We start from the raw sequence: 25,851 nt of genomic DNA, 5'->3' as shown, positions 1-25,851 counted from the left end.
ATATGTGTGTGTGTGTGTGCGCGCGCACACACACACACACACACACACACGCACGCGCGTGTATTTTCCAAGTTACTATGGTTTTCTTTTGGCTTTGTTGCAGAAAATGCAGGCTTTAGAATAAGGCAAACACCCTCCCTTCCCAGGACAGAGGAGCCTGAGTTAGATAAAGCAAGGATCAAATGCTTACCTTCCATTGATACCTGGAGGCAACTCCTCCAGCTGTTTCTCAGAAGGTTGTGACAACAAACTTGAGTAAGGGGCAGAAAAATAAGAATTGTCATCAAAGCGTAGACACTGGCTTAAGAAGAGAAATATGACTGGAATTTATTGATACTTATTGTATGATTTTTATGAGTGTCGCTCTTGTCTAAACTTTCGCACAGCCCCCTATTCCCACAGTGATGGTGTCCTTTGATTTCCAAGGCTCAGGCAAACTACAGGGAATGGTCATTTTGAAGACAATGGTAGCTCTGGCTAATTGGAGGCACAGCACAGAAACCTTTAGAAATCCTCCCAGAGGCCTCACATAAATGTACCCTAGAGAGGTATGAAGGAAAAGTGCATCGATTTAACTCAGGCTCCAGCCAGCCCTGCTTCCTGCATTAACTCACTTAACCCTCCCATCACCTTGAGCCTTAGAGGGATCTTGTTCTCTGCTTCACAGATGGGAACCTGTGTGGTCCAAGGAGCATGGTCAAGGTTGTTTATACAGCGATGAATTCAGTAAACTAAATTCAAACCTAAATAGATTTTACCCAAGTGATTTTTGCAAAACTGAACCGTGTGTGTTTACAGCTTTGTAGAATACGTCCTTGAATCCATTCCCAGGAATCCTTTCCGAACCCAGATGTCTTCATGGTGGCACTACTGCCTCCTCCCCCTCCTGAGAATATGCCCTCTCAGATGACTCCATGAACAAGGCCATTATAAAGCCAAGGGCTATCGCTTTCAGTTCCATCTGGTCAGCTCTGGCCTAAAACTTGGGGGACCCCATTTCCAGTTTGCTTTTATTGACTCCAGTACTGCCTAAGAAATTGTAGAATTTGATGTTGACTGAGTGGGTCAGGGGTCAGGGTCCTAACTCTGACACTGACACTCTGACATTTTGACTGAGTATGTTCTTTTATCTGTATTCCTTAATTCCTGCATTCTTAAAGATTCTCTCTCTCTCTCTCTCTCTCTCTCTCTCTCTCTCTCTCTCTCTGACACACACACACACACACACACAAACACACACACCAACACACACACACACACGGGGCAGGGGGCATAGACCATGGCATGTGTGAGGAGGTTAGAAAACAAAGGAGTGTTTTGGTCCTTGTCTTTCAACTTTGTTTGAGGCAGTGTCTTCATTGTTGCTGCTGTGCTTGCTAGCTGGCCCAGGAGTTTCAGGGGATTCTCTTGTCTCTGATCTTATCTCACCCTACAAGTGCTGGGATTACAGTCTGTCAGTCACTGCTCCAGGCTTTATGTGAGTTCTGGGAATTTGAACAAAGGCGCATATGCTTCCTTCCATGGCAATCACTTTTAGCCGCTGGGCCATCTCTTCAGCCCAATTCTTCATCTTTATAATGGGACAACATCAACAAAGACCCAGATTGATAATTATTTAGTCTTATTAATATTTGTATTAAGTAAAGTTCTGTACATACCTGATACTCAGTACATAGTCATAATTATTAAGACACATTCAGGAAACATTTTCTTTTTTCTCTGCCACTTCTCTTTCCTGATCTCAAATCAGATCAAACTTCATTCATAAATACTCCACAACTACCACAGAATTATTATTATGTATCAATGTGCAAATATTTCATTTTAATAACATATTTAGAAAATAGTAATATACCAAAGTTCCACAGCCTGGTATGGAGGCTTTGAGTATCTGGGTCCTCATTTAATGATCTTAAAATATTAATGAAGTACATGGGGCAAACATTATAACAGCAAAAGATATTAAAACTAAAACTCAGAGAACTTCATTTGGTTGAACTGCAGGTAAAGAGAAAAGAGTAAGGGCTTTGAGATTCCCCCCCACCCCCAACTAAGCATGACACTAGCATGTGTTAAAATGCCTTTGGGTAAGTGGATTAACCTCTTTGATCTTCACTTGCATGCTTCTGGCATCTAGTCATTTTGATGCTTGGTTGGTTGCTATGAGGTTGACAGCAAATTTAGCAGCTCAGTCTGACAAAGAAGAGACTAGATACCCAGTGAGTGCATTAATAGCAGCCATGTTGTGCCATGCTCAAGTTCAAAGACAGGGCATCAGAATGCTAGCTGGACACATTCTGCTCAGAATCTGGCAACATACATCAAGCAGTCAACATCCCCCACCACGTCAACTGCTAAGTTCTCTCAAGGGCAGAGTTCTCCTGGATTCACTCAGTCATGTCCACCATCCTAGCAAGAGATTAAGGGATTAAGTTACTAAACAGAAAGAAGATGTAGCCCAGGCTGGTTTCCAACTTACAAGATAGCTAAGAATGACTTTGAATATCTGACCTTCTAGCCTCTAGTTAAGTGCTGGGATCACAGGCGAGAGCCACACACCCAGTTTTATGTGTCTCTAGGGATCAAACCTGGAACTCCTGCATACTAGGCAAGTACTCTCCCCACTGACCAAATCCCCAGCCCTGTTCTGGTTAGTTTAATCATGTCTTCCAAATACCATCAATTTAGATGGTCATATGAGAGGACGTTATGCATCAGACAATGACCCTGGTCCTTGTAGTTTATTGGGTGTACTTACCTTACTTCATTCAAGAAAACACCAAGGGCCTAGGCTATTCCATGTACTGTCCATTTCACATGTGCGTCATCAATTACACCTAGGTGAACCCATGTCATAGCAGCCCATAACTTAACTATCCATTCTTACTTTTAGTTAAAATCTGACAAAATACAGTTGCATATATTTATGGGGTAAAAGACAGTACTGTGATTCACAAATACAATTTGGATGGGTTGGGGAGATGGCCTAGTTAGTGTTTGCCACACAGCATGAGAAACAGATCTCCAGCACCCATGTAACAGCTGGAGACACGCCAGATGTGGCAGAGCATGTATGCAATGCCGGTGCTAGAAAAGCAGAGTCAAGAAGATCCTTGGGGATTATTAATCACTCATCTACTTGAATTCATGAACTCCTGAGTCAGTGAGAGACCTTATCTCAGAAATCAAAGTGAAGAGCAATTGAGGAACACACATAAAGTCAGCCTCTAATATCTGCACACATACATACATACACACACACATATACACACATGAACACACATACACACAAACATATATACACACATACATTCATACACACACATACACACACATATACACACATGAACACATATACACACACATGAACACACATACACACACACATACACACACACACTTATACATGCATAGAGGTAGGAGTAGAATATTTGAAATAAAACAATGCGGAATAATTACCCCTCCCCGCTAGTTCTTGCTTTTTGTGGTAAAGACAAGTAAAGTTCTCTGTGTTAGTGACTGTAAAAGACACAACACATTATTTCTCATAACCATGGTGCTCTGTATACATCTCCAAGGAGAAGACCTTTCTCTCCCTATCCATTGAGGTGGTGTGAACTTATTATCACCTTCTGCCAAACTAAACAATGGCTTTTAGAATTCCCAGGTACAGGGTCTAAGAGCTTGTTCAGGGATTGAAGGTGCTTCCCAACAAACCTGAACAGCTGAGTTCAATCCAAACCTACTCTCAAAGGTAGTAGATATGTACACGTATACTTTCACACACAATCTTTTTTTATCATAAAGAACTCTTAGATGTAAGCCACTGTTATTTGCAAAGTACACATTTTAAATATTATTGCTAATGATCATCAGAATTTTGCTTCCCAAATATCTCAACTCAAGGAATGGTATTCTCCTGTGTCCGATGTCCTATGAGCTGAGCTCTGCATAAAGGCGAAATTTCACTACCATTGGCCTATGGTCTATGTTCTCTGATGAGTTTACTTTCAAATGAACATAAGGCTAGCTCCTAGCCATGACCATCTCTGAGAGGGTGAACTACCATGGCCATCCCAGTGACTGGCATTTCTTCATCAGCTCTATAAGCTCGCTTCTTCCAGGACACTCAGTGCTGACGGAGCTCAAGCCAGCACTCCACTCGTGCACTGATGTTTGTGTGGCCACCTGTGATGCTCACATATGCTAAGTTCTAGTTTCAGACCATTAGTGTGCTTCTTCCCAGAAGCTATCCTTACAGGAAACCATGTTACTGCTCAGGGGTCACTAGGTGGGCACGGCATCAAAACTGCCATTGCAAGAGAGGGTTGGCTGAGCCACTGATGGAATGATGCCCTGACCGGCACTGGGAGCCATCTGTCCCAAAAGGATTAGCAGATGCTTAGAGACCACAGGTGTTAAAGGCCCCCCTCCCTTATAAACAGGGCTTGGCTCTCCTGATAAACTCCATCTCTGAGTCCTCCCACAGAGTGCTCCCCTCTCCTTCCTACAGCTCCTTCTCTATTTCTGTCTCCATTTCCACTCCACTACCCGCCCACCTTTGGAGAAAGCAATGCCTAGATTTCAATCCAGACTCTTCTCGGGAGTAAGATTCTAGGCTTGTTACTTAACCTCTAAAGACCTAAATTTGTGCTTTCTCTAATGGATTTGTTGTGCCTGGCTTTTGATTTTGTGGTGAGAAACAAGACATTATACTCTAAAATGCATTCCCAATGTCTAGTAATTATTAACACAGAGATAATAGTAATGGGTATTGCTGTTAGCTGATTTATTTGAGAGAGGGAGAGAAAGAGAGGGAGAGGGAGAAGGAAGAGAGAGAGAGAGAGAGAGAGAGAGAGTCATGACCCCTTTAGGGGTCGAACAACTCTTTCACTGGGGTTACCTAAGACCATCAGAAAACACAGATATTTGTGTTATGATTCATAACAGTAGCAAAATTACAGTTAAAAGTAGCAACAAAAATAATTTTATGGTTTGGGGTCACCACAACATGAAGGACTATATTAAAGGGTCGTACAGCATTAGGAAGATTGAGAACCACTGCTCTAGATAAGCCTTTGTTTCTCTTGTTCGGAATTTTGACCTAAAGAAATTCTGTAGACTTCAGTGGAGCCCATGCCTCTGCAGGGTACTATTTTAAGGTGCTTTCTATAAAAAGCTAATCTCATCACATTCATATTTATTTTTATCATTCATCTGTCAAAGATGTGGTGGCGTCTTAAAATTCCTCAGATGTACTGACCCTCTGAAAAGTTTTAAATTGGGTTCTCAGCGTATTATTTCCTTTAGAATGTTTTCCTTGTCAGCTTCAAGGAACTTCGGAATCCTTCACCACACAGATATGAAGGCGTGAGTCAATAATTATCATTCCCTATGCTTACACGACAATCTACAGCCTACTCATAGGGCTGGGGAGGTGGCTCAGTGGGCAAGAGTACTTGCCATGAAAGTGTGAGGATCTGAGTCTGGATGACAGCACCTACATAAAAAGGAAACCAGCAGAGTATGGGCAAGAGTGCCTGAACCCCAGCACTGCGGAGCTGGAGACAGGGGCCTTGCAGACCAATACTATAGCTCTGGGATCATTGGAGACACTGTCTTGAGGGAGTAAAAGGGAAAGTGATAAAGCAAGACCTCTTCCTCTGGCATTTGCATACACACCATGCATATAGGCTAGAGAAAAGTAGCATGCAGATTATGCTAGCATCCTGACTATTCCTTGGTTTTCAGAATAACCCCATTAACCAAGAGGAACAAAAGACGGTGCCCTCACAGAGAAACTGAGACTCAAGTCTTATAAATCAGCAGCCCTGGGCTTGGAGATTTCTTGGTGGGCGGTGAACCTGAAATAAAAGAAGGGATAAAGAAATAGTTAATTGTGCTTCAGGAAGCTGAATCGCAAACTCGTGTTTCAAATGTGCTTTAAGTCACAGATGAAGGGCTGAGCTCATCTGCACCCACACTGTGCAGTTTGTATACAAGAGAGATATGGCACCAGAGGGCTCTCGCTGAAAATGAAAATGACAGAATTGCTCACTATTGCAAAATCTGGGTCACTTGGATCGCTGCCGTACAATGGAATCTTACCTAAACAGAATGCCTTTACGCAGTTCTGGTATGCAGCAAATGGCACTGTCATTGTTATCTGCTATTGTTATAAGTTGCATTATTTCTAGTCCTGTAATGATTAGATTACCAACCCTTTTGTGCTTCTTTAGATTTTAAGCTTCATGCAAAATGCCCTTCAGCTTTTTCTTGTGAAACAATGATGCAGAAAACAACTAGCAGAAAACAAATGCTTAAGAAATATGACATGGAAAAAAATGGCAGGACATTCACCTTTGATGGTTAGCTATCACCAGGGATGCATCTCCTTCCCACACCTAGCCTGAAAATTATGGAGTACAAATCAGTCCTTACAACTTAGTTTCTCTTCTTTATCCCCCAAAATTGCCTTTAATATTACCAAGTGAACTTTAACTATTAATTATTAATTGATTAATTAATTTTAAAAATCACAGTTGGAGACATTCCCAGTAGAATTAGCAGTTTCACCTCCAATTAGTAAGATTCTGGCATCATTTATGAAAGTCTAATAAAAATGAGGTGAGATAGACATAAATCTTCACATAAAAATAGGGGACCATCTTAATAAAATGTATGTGGACTATAGCAGGTATACTATGCCGTAGTCTACCAAGAAAATAAAAATGATAGATACATGATTGATAGTTAAATGATTTATTGATAGATAATAGATATAAGATCAATACTCAGATGGTAGATAACAAATAGATAAGACAGATAACAGAGATTTACTGATAGATGATTGAAAGATAGATAGATAGATAGATAGATAGATAGATAGATAGATAGATAGATAGATGATAGAAAAAGAGATTGATAGATGATAGATATATGGTTAATAGATAGATGATACATGATAGTTAAATAGATGATAGGTAGATAATAGATAGATAGATAGATAGACAGATAGATAGATATGGGTATTTATTTGCTTACTACAGTTTACTTCTCCTGAACAGTAAAGTAACATAAATAATATAAACAGATAATTGATGAGAATACAAGGAAGAGAAAAAATAAAAAGAAGGAATGACAGGAAAAAAGAATTATAATACAAATTAAGTGAATGAGAAGAGGAGAAAACAAAGGCATGTGTTTACAACATAATAAAATAGAAGAGCCGAACACTGATATGGGGACTGTCCCTACTGAATCAGACAGCAGAAGAGAAAATGGAAATGGTTTTCGAAATCAAGATGCCCTAAGAGCAATAAATTCAAAAACAACTGTAGATTGCATCAGTGTGTTAGAGACCTTTTCAAAATCTTTCTAAAAGAACAAATAGCTGTCCTCCTGTGCTTCCTCAAGATGCCTAAGGGAGGTGACTTGTTACCAAGGCAGTTGCAAAGTCATTTTTAAAAATATCCTCATGCTTAATAGCAAAAAAAATAAATAAATAAAATAAAATAAATAAAAATAGAAAAAAAGAATTCTCGATTCCTCAAAACCATCTGTAATAGTAACCCATTTGACTTTTAATACCTCCTCTCACTGGAAATTCAATCAAGTGAACTGTTATAATTAATTGAATTTAGCTGATTGCCCTAGTCAGGGTTAGAATTAGAAATTCAATCAGCAAGCAAGTATTCTCCTCTAAATGTGAGCAGCTCTATATCATGATTTCATAAGTTTTGACATAAAAATAGGAGAAAATTATGCAAAATTCTGAATTGTGGGCAAATTAATAACTGCATCTAAGAAATACTAGTTTCAATATGCTTACTCAAAGTTGCGTGAATATCTCTCTCTCTCTCTGTCTCTCTCTGTCTCTCTCTCTCTCTCTCTCTCTCTCTCTCTCTCTCTCTCTCTCTCCTCTTTTTCTTCAAATATTCATATACTGCTTCTTCCTCATCTCCATCTTTCTGTGCTGGGTGTAATAAATAGTAGAGAGGGAATCAGACATTTCTCATAGGTATTTTAAACAGACCTTATGCTTCAGCCTTGACCCAGTTTGGGATGCACAGCTTTCCTGGCTGACGTACACATTGTCTTAGCAACTTGAGGTTTGCTTTTGGCTATTTCCTGTATCTGATCAGGTTCATTGTCATTAAAATGATGTTTCCTAAACTTTCAAAAAAGCAGAAGTTTGTATTTTTATAAGCTTTATCTGCTGGGAATAAATGAGAAATATTTGAAAGCAAAAAAAAAAAAAATTATGTGCTGTAAAGCATGTTTTCCCTTCATGAAATATTAATTTTGACCAGAGAATGTGTAAGAGAACTGTCTGTGATAAAATGCGGCTCCCGAACTGCTTGGTGGCACTGGCGCATCCCCAAGGGACAGCCAGAGTTCTCAAAGTTGACAAGAAAATGTGATTTTGTTGGTCTACATGTTTTCAGTTATTTAAACTGCTTATGATGCCATACGGGTATTAATTATTTCTGGATTAAGACCCACATCAAAATCCCATCCATTTATACAGTAACGTTTTGTTTCCTAATGCATTCTCGGAAACACCAGGCAGGCTTCAAGCTCAGAAGCAATCACTCTGGTGTTAATACCCAGCTCTGTAGAATACTCTGGAAATCTTACACATGCTTCTAGTGTAGAACGTACTAATGGCTTAGACCCATCAAATTCCTTGGGTTACTAAAATGGGTTTCAACCCACAAAGTGAGAATGTAATTAGCTAATGAAAAAAATCATAGAAATCATCATATCCAAAACTGTGGAATTGGCTGTCCTACCTGGTGACAGAGTTGGGCTTCCCTTTGCTCTCAGAAATGAGCTCAACAGAGCACTGCTTTGCCATGACCTTTATTCTGCCTTGAGAGCAAGAAAGTGAGCCCTTGCACTAAATCCCTCCTTATTCTCACATAGTATTACTTCTATTTTCATATATGCATATATATTATATAATTATATATATGTAATATTGTATAATAAATAAATATATACATATACACATACACACACACACACACACACACACATATATATATAACATTCTGGTTAGTTTTTGTCAGCTTGACACAAACAAGAATCACCTGGAGAGAGGTAACCTCTGTTGAGAAACTGTCTCCATCAAATTGGCCTGTAGGCATGATGTCTGTGGGGGCATTTTCTTGATTGGTAACTGATGTAGGAGGGCCCAGACCTCTAGGCAGGTGGTCCTAGGTGGCATAAGAAAGAAAGTGAGCAAGTCATGTAGATCAAGCTTTTCCATGGCCTCTGTTTCAGTTCCTGCCTCCAGGTGGCTGCCTTGAGTTCCTGCCTTGACGTCTCTCAGTGATAAACTGTAACCTGTAAACCAGTGAATCATTTCCTCTCCAATTTTGTTTTAGGCTCTTTATAACACTAACAAAAAAATCAAAGTAAGATAATATATTATTTAGCATTATTGCTTTCACTAAGAATTGTATTGGCCACACCGGGCAGTGGTGGCGCACGCCTTTAATCCCAGCACTTGGGAGGCAGAGGCAGGCGGATTTCTGAGTTTGAGACCAACCTGGTCTACAGAGTGAGTTCCAGGACAGCCAGGGCTACACAGAGAAACCCTGTCTCAAAAAAAAAAAAAAAAAAAATTGTATTGGCTATTTAAAGTCTTCTGTGCTTATGTATGATTTTCAAGATTGCTTTTCTATTTCTCTAAATATCATTGGAACACTGATAGAAACTGATGAAATCTATAGATCGATCATATTTGGTAATGTGGCCTTTTCACAATATTTATTCTTCTGACCTATAAGCATAGGAGCATCTAGTGTCTTCTTCAATTTCTTCCTTCAGTGTTTTAAAATCTTCATCACAAAGCCTTTCTTTCCCTTTGATTGATTTTATTTGTGGGTAATTTTAAAGCTATGATAAACAGACTTGTTTCTCTGTTTTCTTTCTCAAACATAGTTTTCCTAGTATATAGCTACTAAATTTTGTATATAATTTTGTAGCCTATTTATCAGAAACCAGAGTTTTCTGGTGGAGTCTTCTGGCTCTCATAAGTACAGGATGATATAATGTGCAAATAGGCATAATTCCATTTCTTCCTTTCCTATTTGTGTTTCTGTTTATTTTCTTGTCTTGCTGCTATGCTAGGATTTCAAGTGCTGTATGAGTAAAGGTGGAGAAAGTGGGCACTTTGTTCTCAACCCTCATCTTAGATATCAGAAACCTATTGGAGAAAAGAAAGCTGAACGGGCTCTACCACTGAAAATGAAGCCATAGATTTCTAATCCAAAGCAAAAGATGATCGGATTCTGACCCCTTTGTATAGGATTTAGACATTCAGATATGTCCAACCAATGGGGCCACATGCAGCTATAAATATATTCCAACCAAAATCATAAACTTAAAACCATTTGAATTTGCTTTATTTTCTATTCTTTTCTTTAATGTTTCTTAGCTCTTTGAAAGTTTCATACAATATATTTTGATCATGTTGCCTCTGCAAATTTCTCCCAGGTCCACTCCCCCTTCACTAACACACAGAACTTAGTGTCCTTACTTTTTTTAACCAATTGAGTACAATTCATGCTTGGGTTTGTGGCTATTCACTAAAGTGTGGTCAATCTAACCATTAAAATATCTGAGATAATCTATGGCCATATTATCCTGAGTATCCAAATCTTATTTAAAGTATCTGGGGCATTTAGACTACCATCATACATAGACTAGTGCCCAGAACAACCCAAGTAGACTTTTCAGGGCACCATATATTTTACAGCCCAGGTAGAGCCAACAGGCTGACAGAAAACCTGTGGTTATGGAGCCAGTGTCTATGAGCGTGGGCTATGTACTCCATGTTTCTGGAGACTCAAACCTGGAAGCAGTAAAAGGCGTTTAATTTATCTTCAAATTCAAGTCCTTGGTGTTTTTGCACATCTGTTGAAATGTAGGTATCCTCTGATTCTTAGCTTTGCCCCATTCCTTTCTGCTCAGTTCTTGTTTATTTTCTGTGAATTCTCCCAGTTGCTTGTCTTCCCTTGGATCTGTGTTCAGAGCAAATTCAAGTACAGTAGCAACTCTGATGTTTGAATGATACTCCCAGTGTTAGCTGCAAGGAAAAAAAAAAAAAATGTGCTCTTCACATGTTTCACAGACATCTTCTATCATCTTCACAAACACCCGGAGCAATCACTGGTTATACTACTCCCATGCTACAAAAAAAGTAAACAAAGGTTCTAAACAAGCAAACAGCCATCCCAAAGCACAGCCAAGGTGTCAGGACCAAAGAGGTTTTAAATGCCAGGTCTCTGTGTGCCCTGAAACACCAGTAACTTAACACATGTGAATGTCAGTTTGTCTTTGTATCAAATAATGATGAATTATACAAACTCGATGAGTCACTGTGACATAGGGTGTGAGTAACATCCCAGTTCATTCAGTTCTTTCAAACAGCTCATGTCTAGAAGGGTTGCATTCTATCTTTTGTACTCTGTATTATCTTCATAAAACTAGCAGATATGTAAATCTAACTCAACCCCTTACCACATCCTTTACAAAAAGGAAATCAGATAAGAGTTCTGAGTTCTCAGAAGAGCTCTTGCTCAGGACAATCTGGGTGGAGCAGAGAGCTGTGGTCTTGTGGTGGCTACTCCGCCTTGCTGAAGCCCTGATGCCTGGCTGACTCAGGTTTCTCTGGGTAGGGCATGCAGACCCTGAGTTTTACTTTTTACAGTGCCGAAAGAGTTTGACTCATTAAAAATATATTTAAAAAAAAAAAAACATTCTCTGAATAATATACTGCTCACTTCTCTCAGAAGTCCCTGATAGAAGGACTTAAACTTTCGCTAATATTTTAAAATACAAATGCAACAGACCAAATAAATTACAGAGGTTTACAGAGGTTCTCATAAGCAACTGAGGTTTCCCCAAGCCTCCCTGCTCTCCTCTGTGACAGCTATTTTTCAGAGACACTGCAATTTTGTTCTACAAGCAGCTCCGCTGGAAAAGACAATAAAATGCAAGAGATATAATAACATGCCTCTAACATTTTAAAGCCACTGTTGTCATCGGATTTGGATGGATTATAGTTTTTAAGGGAACTGTTTTGTTGAATCTTTGAGCTAGAAGACACTTATTTAGCCCAATTGCTTGCTCCAGATGAAGAAAATTAAACCGAAGCAAGCCCCCATGCTTTGGGCAGAGATACACTAGCTACACTGTAGATGGCAGAATTAGAACTGGTCAACTTCCCACCTTACTGATGAGAGGCATAAAGTCTTGGAAAGAACTGGCCTGTGCCTTGGGGCTGTGCACCTAACAGCTGGCTAAGAGCCAGGAATACAAGGAGTCCTCTGTAGAGAACTTAATTCCACTTCAGTATTACCAAATATATACGAACAAAGTGACCATATAAGCAAATTGGGGTGGACCATTTTTTTCTATCTAACCATAATCATATAACTAACATTTATTAGGTATTAATATCTTAAAATTGATATCAACAATACCAAAATATAACATGCTTGATGTTGATGTAGCTGGCTAATCTTATTACATTAGTAGTAGTACATCCATACATTATACTTTTATAGTTTATAAGACAACTTCATGTACATTAGTTTAATACTTAATGCTATGGTATAAAAAAAAAAAGATATCAATGCCACTATGTCTCAGAGACTAAGTTCTCCACCAAGGCTGTATATCTAGATGGCCACAACTCTTACTTTCCCCTTGGCCTGGGTCTTATGAATTGTTTATGTCTCCCTGATATGGCATTAATCCCCATCACCACCTCGGAAGAGATGACGTCTAGATGGGACCATGAAAGAGACATGCCACCCTGTCCAAAGAACCACAAGTGAACAAAATCCTAAGAAGAGTTCCTCCTTTCCTTCTTGTCAGTGACAGACCTGAGGTATGGGAGGAGAGATGGCAAGGAGCAACGCACAGGCATCAGAGGATCTGAGCCCAGTCCGAGCTCCTCAGTAACTTCCCCACAGCTGTTACTCCAAGATTACATAGGTCAAGTATGAATCCCACCATTGGAGATAACTGTGAGCTTCATTTTCAAGCTGTGAAATCCATACTCTGCCCGGTTCCACTTATCTGGGAGCCCCAGGGGTGTGATGAGCGTGAATCACACCAATAGTCCCTCCTTCCTGGATTCTTCTTGCCTTTAGCCAATGGGAGACAACAGCAGATGATGTGGCAGGAGGTGCACAAAATGGCTCTTTTTGTCCCACCCTCTGCCTGAAGCTGCCTTCACTGAAAACTGCTGTTCTTCCTTTCAGTCTCTGAATTCCCATCACCACTCCCTCCCTTCACCCTTCTTTGTACAATGACAGCACCCCTTTCTACTGTCTCCAGGTGTCCCACTATCTTTCCTGTCCTACCTGTTCACAACTTCCAAAGGGTCATGTTACACTATTCTCAAATTATCTAATATGAGGACTCTGTTTCTTGCTAGATCTCCAGAAGATACCGTGAAAACAACCTATATAATTCCCAGAGTCTTTGAATACATTAAATGTGGTCATTGATGCAAAGCACTTACTGTATGCTCCCAGAGTCTCTGCTGCTAATTTATATGGTAAATGGAGTTAATGATCCCTCCTCTGAGGGTGAACACTGGGCTCAAATAAAATGTAGTGGCTGATGCAAAGTGGTATACAAATGAAACTTCCAGTAAATATTTTATGGAAAAGTCACGGGGAAATGAAAAGCATCTCTTTTCAAGCCTGCTTCAGCAAGCCTGTGGACTCCTCGGAGCAGAACCAATGAAGCCAGGGCTAACACTTCCTAGGTGCCCAGGGAAAGTGTACAATTGCATGCAAGGGAAAACCAGACTCAGTGCATGTTTGCTCAGCTCCCCAGGGCAGATGCAATGGATGCTGACAGAAGGAGGACAGCATGTCCATGTCGGGGGATGGGGAGTCCCTCCCCCACCCTGTGCCAGAAATAAACCAATTTTTGACCTACATTGATTTGCTTCCCCTCTCTTCCTCTAGGCCAGTGCCTGCATCAAATCCTACAAAGAGGCAGAGGTAGCATGTTCAACAGAACTAAAACATGATGCACAAGGTCCAGTAACAAGTTTATTTTTGTCTCCACAGGCTGAGTTGAAGATCCCTCTCATTTGCCAGGTGCCAAGGACAATGATGAGCCAGTAAGTACCAGACAACACTTTGAATTACAACTCCTATCTTCTAAAGCAGTGGTTCTCAACCTTCCTAATGTTGTGACCCTTTAATACAGTTCCTCATGGCGTGGTGACCCCCAACCATAATTATTTTTTTGTTGCTACTTCATAACTGTAATTTGGCTATTGTTGTGAATCATAATGTAAATATCTGATATGCAACCCCCAAAGGGGTTGTGCCCCACAAGATATTTCAAAGATATTTCACAAGATGTTTCAATAGTGTCACTATGCCCTGATTGGAAGGGGATTTCCTAAGAGACAGGGGTTGCTGTATACTTGGGTGTCCAGTAGCAATATTTTTGTGCACAGACCACTTGTTCTGATCCAGCATGTGTACAGCTTGAACAGGACCAAGAAGTCCAGGACTGAGACACCAAACACTCTCACAGAGTTCCAGCACACACAGCCAGTGTGTTATGGTACATGGAAATGCCCTGTGACTCCCACAGGATAAAATCTAGAGAAGCCTGCTTTCTCTGTATGGAAATCCAGAATAAGGGATGTGATTGGTTTAGGATAACCAAATGTGTATAGAAAATCTCAGTCATGGCTCATGTCTGTGAATATAGAAAAAAAAAACAGCAGTCTTAAATGCTCAAGAAATATCTATAATGCAAAAATAATACCTTCAACAAGAGAAAGTTGATGCGCTGCAATGCCTAATTTGGGCCGTCAATTTGGTTTGACTAAGAAATGCAAAAAGATGAGGGAAGGACACGGTTGGCTGTGTCTGTGATGCAGCCTCTGGAGACAGCTAGATCCTGAGGGCTTCAGCTGAAGAAATGGATCAATCCCTTGATGGATCCATAAAGACAATTGGTGCTATTGGGAGGTGGTAAAAAGTAGGAGGGGCTTAGTCAAAGGAAGTAGGTCACTGGGGAGTGTCACTGGGAATTATGTCTGTACTGGCCTCTTCCTAGATGTACATGTACTCCCTCCATGTCCTAGCTGCCATGGTATGGAGTCTGATGTGTCATGCTTTATCTACCATGATGGCCCGGTATATAAAAAACCATAAGCAGAGTGAATTTTGCTGTCAAATATGTTGTCAGCGATGTGGAAAGGTACTAACTCTGACCTCGGTTTACTTAGATATTTATTGACCTTACCGACTTTTTGACTTGCTTACATGGCATCAGTGATCTAGTGCAGACTGAGAAGCAGATTGATAGCACCAGAGAGGGTGTGCTAAAAGTGTCTGCGTGTCCCTCAAGCCCTTGCTCCACTTCACAGCTGTGTGATCCTGGGGGAGTTACCTAACTCTGTGGATGGCTGAGAAATTACAGAGCCTTCTGGACAGTGGGATATGGCTGAGAGGAGGAAGAGCAACTTGGCTTTCAGTAGCTCCCAGAGGAGCACTTGCTGGCACACAGAAAATGGTTCTATTTGGCAAATGGATGCTGACTTAGAGCAGGCACAGCTATAACCCAAAGGAAAGCTTTGGTAACATGAGCACCCACAGACTGAAGGTGGGGGGGTCAGCATTGGGCAGACTCACCTCTGTCCCACAGGATGGGGAAGCTGGATCCCACCCTAGGCCCTTATTCTCACTGCAGAGGAGTGAGCAGGGAATTTCCTGACAAACAGTCTGAAGATGGGCTTGTCACCTGGACTACAGTTCAGTTCGGAGCGTCTCAGCTATCTTTCTTGTCTGTGGCTGAAGCAGGTGCATCCTTTCCTTATAACATCCTTAGTATCTCAGCATCCTTGATAGAACTTCAGCATCCTTGGCCAAACTTTTCCCAGGAAGGAACAGAGTATAATAGTGGAATAGTGAAAGTCCAGTCTACCACAGTGAGAATAGGAAGCCTGGTTGGGGGGGGGGGGGGGTTTGTGGATTCTGGGAGGTGCTGCCATCTGAGTCATCTGTGGCCTCATTTAAAGGGATGAGTTCTCAGACTCCAAAGTATGGTCTAGGATAAACATAGCAAAGTGCAGTTTTGTATTTTGGATATACATTAAAGGGTTGTGGTGAAGAAATAAACCGACCATAGGGCAGGTGCTCAAGGGCCGTCGTAACAAATGAGCAGTGCTTAAGACAACAGAAATTCATCCCTTCATAGTTCTCAAGCATTCGAGTTCAAAGAGAGGTGTTGTCAGAGCAAGGCTGGCTCTGCAGGGTCCTCTCTGCTTCCCTAGCTTCTGTTGGCTCCCAGCGTTCCTGGACTTGAGGTTGTATTACTCTAATCTCATCTGTTCCTAATGGCAGTTAGATTCCTGCTTGTCTCAAATCTCCCTCCACCTCTATAAAGACACTTGCCATTTAATTTAGGATTTAGCCAGATTAACCCCAAATTATTTTAGATCAAAATCTTCAGTTACACCTAGAAGGACCCTTTCTCCAAATAAGGACACACTCACGGGTACCAGGAACCCAAATGAAAATTTATTTCAGAACTACTTGCCAACCCTTATTACAGCAGGCTTTACTCTCAGAACCATGTTCCTTTTGGGGAGCACTGTGAAATTTCCTTGGCCATTCCTGAGAGATGTGCTATGTGTCCCCATCTAACTGGTAGCTGAAATCCTCTTCCCTTGATCTCTGACTCCATCCTGTGATGGTACCTCCTTTATTGAGAGGAGAATGTATCCCTCTCAAGAAGGGTTTTGGTACTTTGGTTTTGGTTCGATGCCTATCATCTTGGAACTGGCTTTTTAAAAAAATGTTCTAAAATGTATCTTAATAATTTCTACTTTAAAATACCCTAAAAATGAAGTTGACAATAGTTACCTGGGAGGACTTTGCCACTGACTCATATGCACTGGTTTTTGCTGAGGATGAATTAACCTGGAACTGCTTTCCCATTTGCTTGTCCTACACCTCAGCAGCAGGAGCTTGCCTTGTTAAGTTCCCAGAACTCAGACGATATGTATCTCTGTCAATGCAAACTTGTCTCTACTCTTTCCTCTTCCCTGTGCTCAGATCAGTTAGTCCCTATAGAGTTGCTGCAGGTCAATTGTAAGACAGAAGGAGAACACTAAAAGAACACACACACACTTGAGAAATGCATACAGAAGTACTACACAAATGAAAGCTGTCACCGTATGCTCTGTGCGATTCTCACCGACCCAGGGTTCCTGACCAACTGACCAACTGTCCAGGGTTTCCCAGTCAAAGTTTCCTGTTCTGTGGGATTCAATCACTCCAACCACAGACTGTATCAGCATTTGCATTACCCTGGAGCCTATAAGAAATACAGAATCCAGGACACCAAGCCAAGCACCCTGAATCAGAATCTGAGCGTTTACAGACTCCAGAAGTGCTGGGCTAGACCACAGTTCCCAGGCCCATTTTCTTCTGGTGCATGGAAGAAGGAACTGTAGTGGTCACCAAGACATAACCACACAATACAACTATACATCTGTGGGAATGCAGTTTGACACTGCAGAACCTTGCCTCCATAGTGTGCTGTGCTGCTCTGAGCCCCGCCCCCTGGGGGGGGGGGGTCGGGCAGCCCCTTCCTTAATCATTAACCTAGTTAATTAACTCCAGGTGGCAGATTCTAAACCCTAGGGATGTTAGAATCGTAAGGCAAGTTCCAGAAAACAATGTGCAGGTCTTCTGCAGTCCAAAGAAGCAAGAACACCACTGTGCATTTGGAGTCATAATTCCTCTCCGTGAAATTCTTTACAATTCTAAAACTGAATTCCAAATGACCCTTTGTGACTGAGACCTAATTCCTTACTCTCTATGTTGGTCAGCTTGGGTTTCTACATGGAAACGCCTTAGCTGTGTGACTCATAACCAACAGAAACATGTTCACAGTTCTGCACCCTGGGAAGCCCTAGTACAAGCTACACGCAGGTTTGGTCTCCAGTAACAACCTTCTTCCTGGCTCATAGCTGCAGTCTCTTTGTTGTGTTCTTATCTGGGGGAATGGACAGGAAGAGTACTCTAGGATCTCCCTTGGGGAAGCGTAAATGCTACTTGGGAGCTCGGCCACTGCACCCTACAGTCCTAGCCTTGACCGCCATCACCTTGGTGATTAGATTTTACCCTGTGGATTTGGAAGAACACAAGTTGAAGGGAGTCTGGCCAGCTGGAGCATGGTGAGAATGCCTCGGCAGGCCTTGCCCTTCCCCCTTTCTCTCTGCCTTGGAAAACAAAAGGATTAGATTACTACTAGCCTCCAAGGTCCAGTCCCTTATGTGGCCATGTCCTTCTCCTGAGGCTGACCACCAAGGTGCAGCTATCAACCATTGAAGCCCAGCAATCAAAAGCCCCCTTTGGCTCACGTAAATAATGTGCCCAATTAAAATTAAATACCACATCCTAACGTGGGGTTTCCCTTTACTTTTATAAACCATCATTTTCCTATGGGCCACATCTGTCTCCTCTATCCAAAGGCAGTTCCTTGTCACTCTCCAAGACAGATATTCCTTACCTATCTCCCTTGTCTCTTTTCTCCCCTCCTTTGTTCCCTTCCCCTTCTCTCTTTTTCCCTATCTCCTGTCTTTGTCCCTTATCCCTGCCCTCTGTCCCTCTGGGGCAAGTAAATCTCCTTTGTGCTAAGAACTTGATCCTGGGGGTTCCTGAGCTAACAACTTGCACAAACAGTTAAATCATTATGGGATTTCTTATTAGGGACTTTTATTGTGAATAAATGAATGAATGAGTACAAATGAATGAGTGATAGAGAATAAGACACTATTCAAACACACAGGGAAATATATGTTTACCTTCCTACATATTTCACAGGTACATACACTCATACATTTCACATAGGTACAGATAAATGCCATACAAGTGTCTGCCACATCTTTCTATATACCACTCTCTCCAAAGTATTTGCTCCCCGACGCTTTATGGAGGCACTGAGCTAAGTACATCACCTACAAAGATCAACAAGATTGGTCCTTGTCCTCCACAAGCATTTCCAAGGGTTAAGCAAATCGGTGTGGGATAATGGGGAGACTGATGGAGAAAAAAAAAAAAAAAAACCACTACTGCAGGAACGCAGAAAGTCCAAATGTCGTGATTCTAGAGGGCTTCTGAAGTTAGCAAGCTGTTCTGAATTGGCTTTCTGTGCTCCACACTAATGGCTTCCCTAGAAATCCACTCAACTGCATGAAGCTCCATTCCCTGCAACACACTGATGCCTTCAGAAGTGAGAGCATAGGCCTGTTTGCTGCCCTGTAACACATCAGAGCAGGGGAAAGGAGACTTGGGGCTTGGTTTCTAGTGCCCCTTTATTCTTCTTAACAGACCTCAGAACCTTGATGCTGTGGCTCCTTGGCATCTTGGAAGAGACAGAGTCATCTGAGTGCTTCCTTCCAGGACCTTTCCAATAAGCTGTGCTCTGGCTGAGACCCTCTGGAATCCCAAGCAGAAAACCTGATCATACATCCCAGACTGGGGTACGCTGGATGTATAAGCAGCCACAGTGCCCACAGTGAAAGACTCTAAAAGACACAAAAATAAAGTGGGTTTGTTTGTTACTAAAACTCTTCCTAGTGTTGATGGAAATTGACGAAAAATATCCAAAAGTAAAATAAGAAATGGAAAATCGCCAATTAGCCTTGCACCCAGACTCAACCACCACTCTGCTGCAGATTTCTGAAATCAACTTTATAAATCTGTGTGGGATGTTATTTAAATGTAAGGAAACTTTTAAAACCTTGTATTGTTTCCAGTAATCTGCTCCAAAAATTCAGGTTTTGTTGTATGTGCTGTGCCCTGTGGGTAAACTTTTCTCCAAATCATGTTGGTATAACACCATTACTCAAATCAGTCTGCTGATCCAGTCTTTACATTTTCAAAGTCAGATGGCTTGAAAATAATGACAGACATTTGTGGCTAATGTTTTCAGCAAAGTCCAACCTGCAAACTCCGCTCTGACTCTATCCATGTCTTACTGCAGAATAACCAGGAGCTGCTCCAGACATCAATAAACACAGTTTAAAGAACACAGCACACATGGGCCATATGGTTTTTCATTCACAATATTCTGAATTCCCAGCCCCAAGGACCTTGGTGAAGGATGGTAGGTCCACATTTCAGTGAGTTATTTTATCTAGCCCTTGGTGCTACATAGATAAGACGCTCCCTACAGAGTCTTATGAGGCAGAATTATTACCAGGATTAAGTTGGACTCTGGGAATATCAGAATGGGCTTCTGGATGTTGCCCAGCTGTCAGTTTCCTGTGTCTGCCATATGTAGCACAATTCCACTCTGCAGTCTGTGGTTCCACAGGCACCAGTCACTTGATAACTTACTGTTTCTTTCTTGGCATGAGGGAATATATCGTTAATGTTTGCTTGCTTTGGAAACTTTTGATGGTAAACTAAACAAAACAGTAAATTCTAAGGAGGAGGAGTAGTCTAAGAGTCATGGCATGGGAGTGCCACCCCTCACCCCTGTGAGACACAATCAAAACTCAGTTTAAATATTCTTGGTGTAAAGAGCTCACTATTTTTTTTTTTAAGATGACTAGGTAGGAAGCATCATGAAAATTCCTGCCTGTTGGCATTAGCAAAAGCAACCCCATGTTTGCGTAGCGTAGGCCACTGTGTATTTTGCTAAGTACAATGACAGTCCTCTGGATAGTCTTTCCACTTAATTCAGTGTCTCACCATGAGGGTGAAAGGTTAAAGAGAATACAGAGATCATTGGCCATCCCTGCAGGCCAGGAACTCTGCTATCAGTCCTCCTGGGATCCAGGTCATGCACTCTGGATCTCAGCATCCAAACCCCCTTCCCGTGTTACTACACAAGATTCCCATTAGTGTTTCAGTGATTACCTATAATGATTAAGAACACATGCTTCACATGTTTCTCATCAGAGACTTATCATCAAACTGAATGTTTCCAAATCCAGAATCTGTTAAAGCCACATATATCTGACTCCAAAAATCCATATGTGGTGGTTTGACTGGAAATGCTGCCTACAGGCTTTTATGTATTTGAATAGTTGGTCCCAAGTTGGTAGAGCTGTTTGGCCTTGTTAGCCAATGTGATCATCAGGGGGTGGGCTTTAAGGTTTCAAAAATACAGGCCACTTTCAGTTAGCCATCTGTGTCTCAGATCTGTGGGTAAAATGTGTGCTCTCAGCTACTGCTTCAGTGCCAGGCTTGCCTGTCTGCTATCATGCTCCCCACCATAGTTGTCATGGACTCTAACCATCTGGAACTATGAGCCTCACATTAAACATTTTATGGGTTTCCTTGGTCATAGCACTCGATCATGGCAACTGACAAGTAACCAAGACTCCACAATAATGTACCATATTAAACTGTTTTCAATGATTACCTACAATGATTAAGAACACATGCTTCACAAGTTTCTCATCAGAGCCTTATCACCAAACTGAATGACAGCTCTGCTTGTTAGAGGAATACACTCTCTTAAAAACCTGTCTGTGATAAAATTCATTCAACTTCAAAATGGAGAGACTTATAAACTCCTCTCTCACGGAAGCTCATCACAGTGTCTGGCACCCAGGGAATGTTCAATAGATATTTCCCTCTTCTGTGGGAATGATAAAATAAAACTCCATGTAAACTCCAGGTCATTATTTTCCTTCGTAACATCTGTGAACAACCACTGTGTTTGACCTCAGAGAGAAGCTTCATTTTGATTTGCAGGAATTAATAAGTGTAAACCCTACTGAATCTAGGGGAAATGAGAAGGAGTGATTTTTGGCACCCTAAGATCAGAGTCCTATACCCAGCTGAGCAGTCAGGATGGCTGCCCTTATAGTTCCCCAGAAGTAATTAGGAACCAACTCTCAGGCCAACTAGACCCATCCTGATGCCGAGGAAGCTGCCTCTCTAGGACTCGGTGGTGTGGTTCACTGGTAATTAAAAAATTGCAAGCTGTGCAAGGAGCACAGCTGAGATCCACAGAGAGAGTTTTCCAGAGGTTGCAGACATGGCCAGAGATGCTGTTGGCAGGAGCAGCAGGCATGATCAGTCCCGAGAAAATGAAGATGGTCCATGATGGGAAAATGATGCTTTCAAGACAGCTTCTAACAGCAAACTATGTAGGGAAGGAGCTGACAGACCTATCTCATTTACTATTACTGGGGCACTTCCAGCTGAATAAACTTAGTCTCCAGGGGACTGCCCAGAAGTTTTGACTTTTCTGAGTTATAACTTTTTAAAGTGTCATAGAGAATTTAAAAAAAGGCTGTGTTATGTTTTAATATTTAAGTTTACTGTGCTGGCCAGAGATCAGAGTCCTACACCCTGCTGAGCATTCAGTATGGCTGCCCTCTTAGTTCACTCAAAGTAATTAGGAACCAACTCTCAGGCCAGACTTTTCGTTGCTATGACATGCCAGGAATGGAACAATTTAAGAGATGAAGGGTTTAATTTTAAGGGTTTGGTTTTACTGATGGTTCCAAAAGATTCAGTTCAGGGTGGTGTGTAGATCATGGCCTTGCGCCTGAGGCAAGGCAAACTATCAGAGCATCAGGACGTGTGGCAGGGCTATGCACCTCCTGACATGAATGGCCGTTAGTCGGATTCCTCCTTTACCTTTCTTAATTATAACCAGGATCCATCCAGAATTGTGCTGTTTGTGTCTAGGGTGGGGCCTCCCTTAGGACTGAACCATGCAGGCATTTCCCAGTGAAACAAGTCAAGAGAAAAATTAACCATCAGTTATTACCACATAAATAATGTATATGCATTATGGCACGCTTCAAAACACAAAAAATTATGCATAAACAGTATTTCCTCTCAGAGTTTCCTTTTTTTCTTTGTGAGCCGCCTGGTGTGAGTGATGGGAACCAAACTTAGGTCCTCTAGAAGAATAGCAAGTTCTCTCAACCACTGAGTCATCTCCCCGGCCTCCTTCACGTTACACATACATACCAAACAATCATCTGTTACCTAGACAACCATGCGAGACAGTGTGAATTATCAACTTGTCAAAGATCTGAAACCCAGACATCACTGGGAGGAATCATTTATCCTCTGAGCATGCCTAGCATGGAGCATGTTGATTAGGCTGATTGAAATAGGAAGATCCACTTAAAAGTGGACAGCACCTATTTCTTGCACTTGCACCCTGGAAAAGGGAGCTGAGCACAGGTATTCATCACTCTCTGCTTCCTGCTTGTGCTTGTGAATGAGATGGGAGTCAAAGCTTCAAGCTCCTGCCACTTTGACTCCCTACCATGATGGACTGTGCCCTGAACTGTGAACTGAAGCAAACCCTTTCTCCCTTACGTTGCATTTGGCAGGTAGTTTATCACAGCAACAGAAAAATAAATTATGACATTTAATATGCTTCCTTTACCAGAAAGTAATACATGTCATGATCAAATTTGACAAAATTAATTGAATCAGGCCAAATATTAAGATACTATTTATTATTATTAGAAATCAGGGCGAAAGCAACAAACTTTAGGATCTACTGTGATGGGCCAGTGGGAAACTTGATCACATTGACAGTTCATAATGACTGCATAGTATTTAACAAATAAGTATGTTGAAAGCTTGTCTTTATGTCAGGGACTCAATGAAGGCTTGCTAGAATTCACTTGAAAGTCTGTATCTTGTCTATGCCCAGCCCTCTCCTGTAGACAAGATGTAAGAAAGTGGACTCCAGAGAAACAGCTGGTCATGTTCAAGTGAGATTAAAGTGGTAAAAGCCTTGAGTTTTTCATGGCCAAGATAAAAATCAATGTCAAGCTAGATATCCTGAAAAAAGTACAGATCAGAAAGTAAAAGGGAGATGTCCCAGGGGCCCAAGGTCTGAGGTCTGGCTGCTTAGAGTTTCCTGGTTAAGAGAGACCCTCACAAGGAGCAAAGGAGAGATAGTCACTTGCTAAATAACAAACCTCTGAGATAGAACACCTCCCACTTGGTTCTGCATTCTTGCTTTTCATCCTTCTCCATTCATTCTTAAGGGAGAAAGTATTTTTTTCCTGAGATTTTACAAGTATAAAGGGAATTCTGAGAGCTAATCCACGAAAGCAGATATTAAAGTCAAACATTTGCTTTGTTGTCACAGTGGAACAACTAAATACTTCTGTGATTAAGAGTTCAGACTCTAGAAAAATCTGGTGGTCGTGTTTTCTCTGATGCTTACTAGATGTGAGACTTTAGACACTTGTTTTGACTCCTCGTGCTGTTCTTACTATTACGTAAAAAAAAAATGATAGCAACGGTAACTATCTCAAAGCACTGTCAAAAATATTAAATGGCTTAACACAGTGTTTAGCACTGTGGCCAGCACAGAGGGAGCATTCCATACATGAAGCCAGTGGTGCTTTGCAAACGTCACAACAATATTTCCACCCATTTGCTTTTGTATTCTTGCTTTTGTTACCTGAAGTCTAACCTTTCAGAGACGAGTCCTCTTCTCTCCTTCCTATGAATGGCACAATCATGTGATAGTTTAATCAACAGAATGTGATGAAAGAGACCTACCTGGCACCAGGGAGGATTAGGGATTTCACTTAAATATCCTTTTAGCTCTACTTTCTACTTAGGGAGTCAGCAACCATCGAATTGTGTACTATAATCATCATGCCATGAGATCCCAAGCCACACAGAGAAGCCCAAGAGAGACTGTGAGGCTAGGGCACTAGGCATTGGGCATGAGGGTCATCTCTAGAATTCATTCTGGTCATCCTTGAGGCATCATCTCAATAGAATAGCACCAAAGAACCCAAGAGGAATCCAACCAATTGATAGCCAAAAGAGGTGAAAAAGAAAGAAAGAAAGAAAGAAAGAAAGAAAGAAAGAAAGAAAGAAACCACTTTGAGCTACTACTTTAGTGTACTATATTTGACAGAACTCGATGCCTAGAACAGAGAGTATGCTTATTTTAGCCGTTACAATTACTACTCATGCAAGGCCTGTGCTGTTGAATATTAAAACTCAGTTTTGAGTTTCTTTAACTTGATGGGTGATAGCAGAGCATTCGTTCTAGATGAGAATGGAAATAAATGAACTAACACTAGTGTGCAAGCTGTATGCAAAGAAGTCCACTAGGTATCTTCTGAGTGCCTTGAGAACACAGGAGTGTGTGCTTATTCTGTGGACTGGCTGTTGCAAGAGCTTTCCTGGAGAGATATAAAGAAATATCTATTTGTCCCAGATAATGTCACCAGGATGTGGCTCTCAGCTCCATGGTTCTTGTGATCATGAAAGACCCCCCCCCGAAGGGAGACCCTCACTCAAATCCGGACCAGCACATACCCAAAGATACACGAGAGACCTTCTTGATGCAACAGCAAAAGGCAGTTTAATAGTGAGGGCCCTTGGGTCAAAACATATCTCACGCAGGAGATAGAGGATTCGACCCAGACCCCAGGAAGCTTGGGATATTTATAGGTAGAGGTGGAGAGAGCGGGAAAATTTGGCTCGGTTACATATGATTGGATATTTTAAACATCAGCAATTTTCGTAAACAATCATTTGGGGTGGCAGGATGACTAGTTATACTTGTCTGGGCATGTCCTTGCATGCCTTTTCATTTTTGGTCACCCTGCCCCTGGAGGGACTTAATATTTTTATTATGACTATATTCGACAAGTTGTTGGTGGTCTTTGCTGACCATGAATTTTTGTTATTGTTTCAAGCTGTTTTCAAATTTTATTCTCACAATCACCACTAAAAAAAAAAAAAAAAAAAAAAAAAAAATCAGTTAAGATGGAGTAAGGAAGGGAAACAAAGTTTACTTCAGAGTAAAAGGAAGCAC

The 25,851-nt window shown here is 41.3% G+C and overlaps 1 protein-coding gene across 8 annotated transcripts in view; it reads left to right on the top strand.

The window, feature by feature from the left end:
- Clnk (cytokine dependent hematopoietic cell linker) overlaps window positions 1-25,851 on the top strand; it is a 222,710-nt gene that overhangs the window by 48,951 nt on the left and 147,908 nt on the right. For all 8 annotated transcript variants that reach the window (XM_076938427.1, XM_076938423.1, XM_076938426.1 and 5 more), the window contains one exon: window positions 14,106-14,158. In XM_076938427.1, the coding sequence (XP_076794542.1) occupies window positions 14,106-14,158 (53 nt within the window). The remainder of the gene's footprint in view (window positions 1-14,105; window positions 14,159-25,851) is intronic.

Source organism: Arvicanthis niloticus, chromosome 7 (assembly GCF_011762505.2).
Source record: "Arvicanthis niloticus isolate mArvNil1 chromosome 7, mArvNil1.pat.X, whole genome shotgun sequence".
In the NCBI taxonomy this organism is placed as follows: Eukaryota; Metazoa; Chordata; class Mammalia; order Rodentia; family Muridae; genus Arvicanthis; species Arvicanthis niloticus.
The sequence above is the reverse complement of the archived record's forward strand: the minus strand, read 5'-3'. Positions and strand labels throughout refer to the sequence as shown.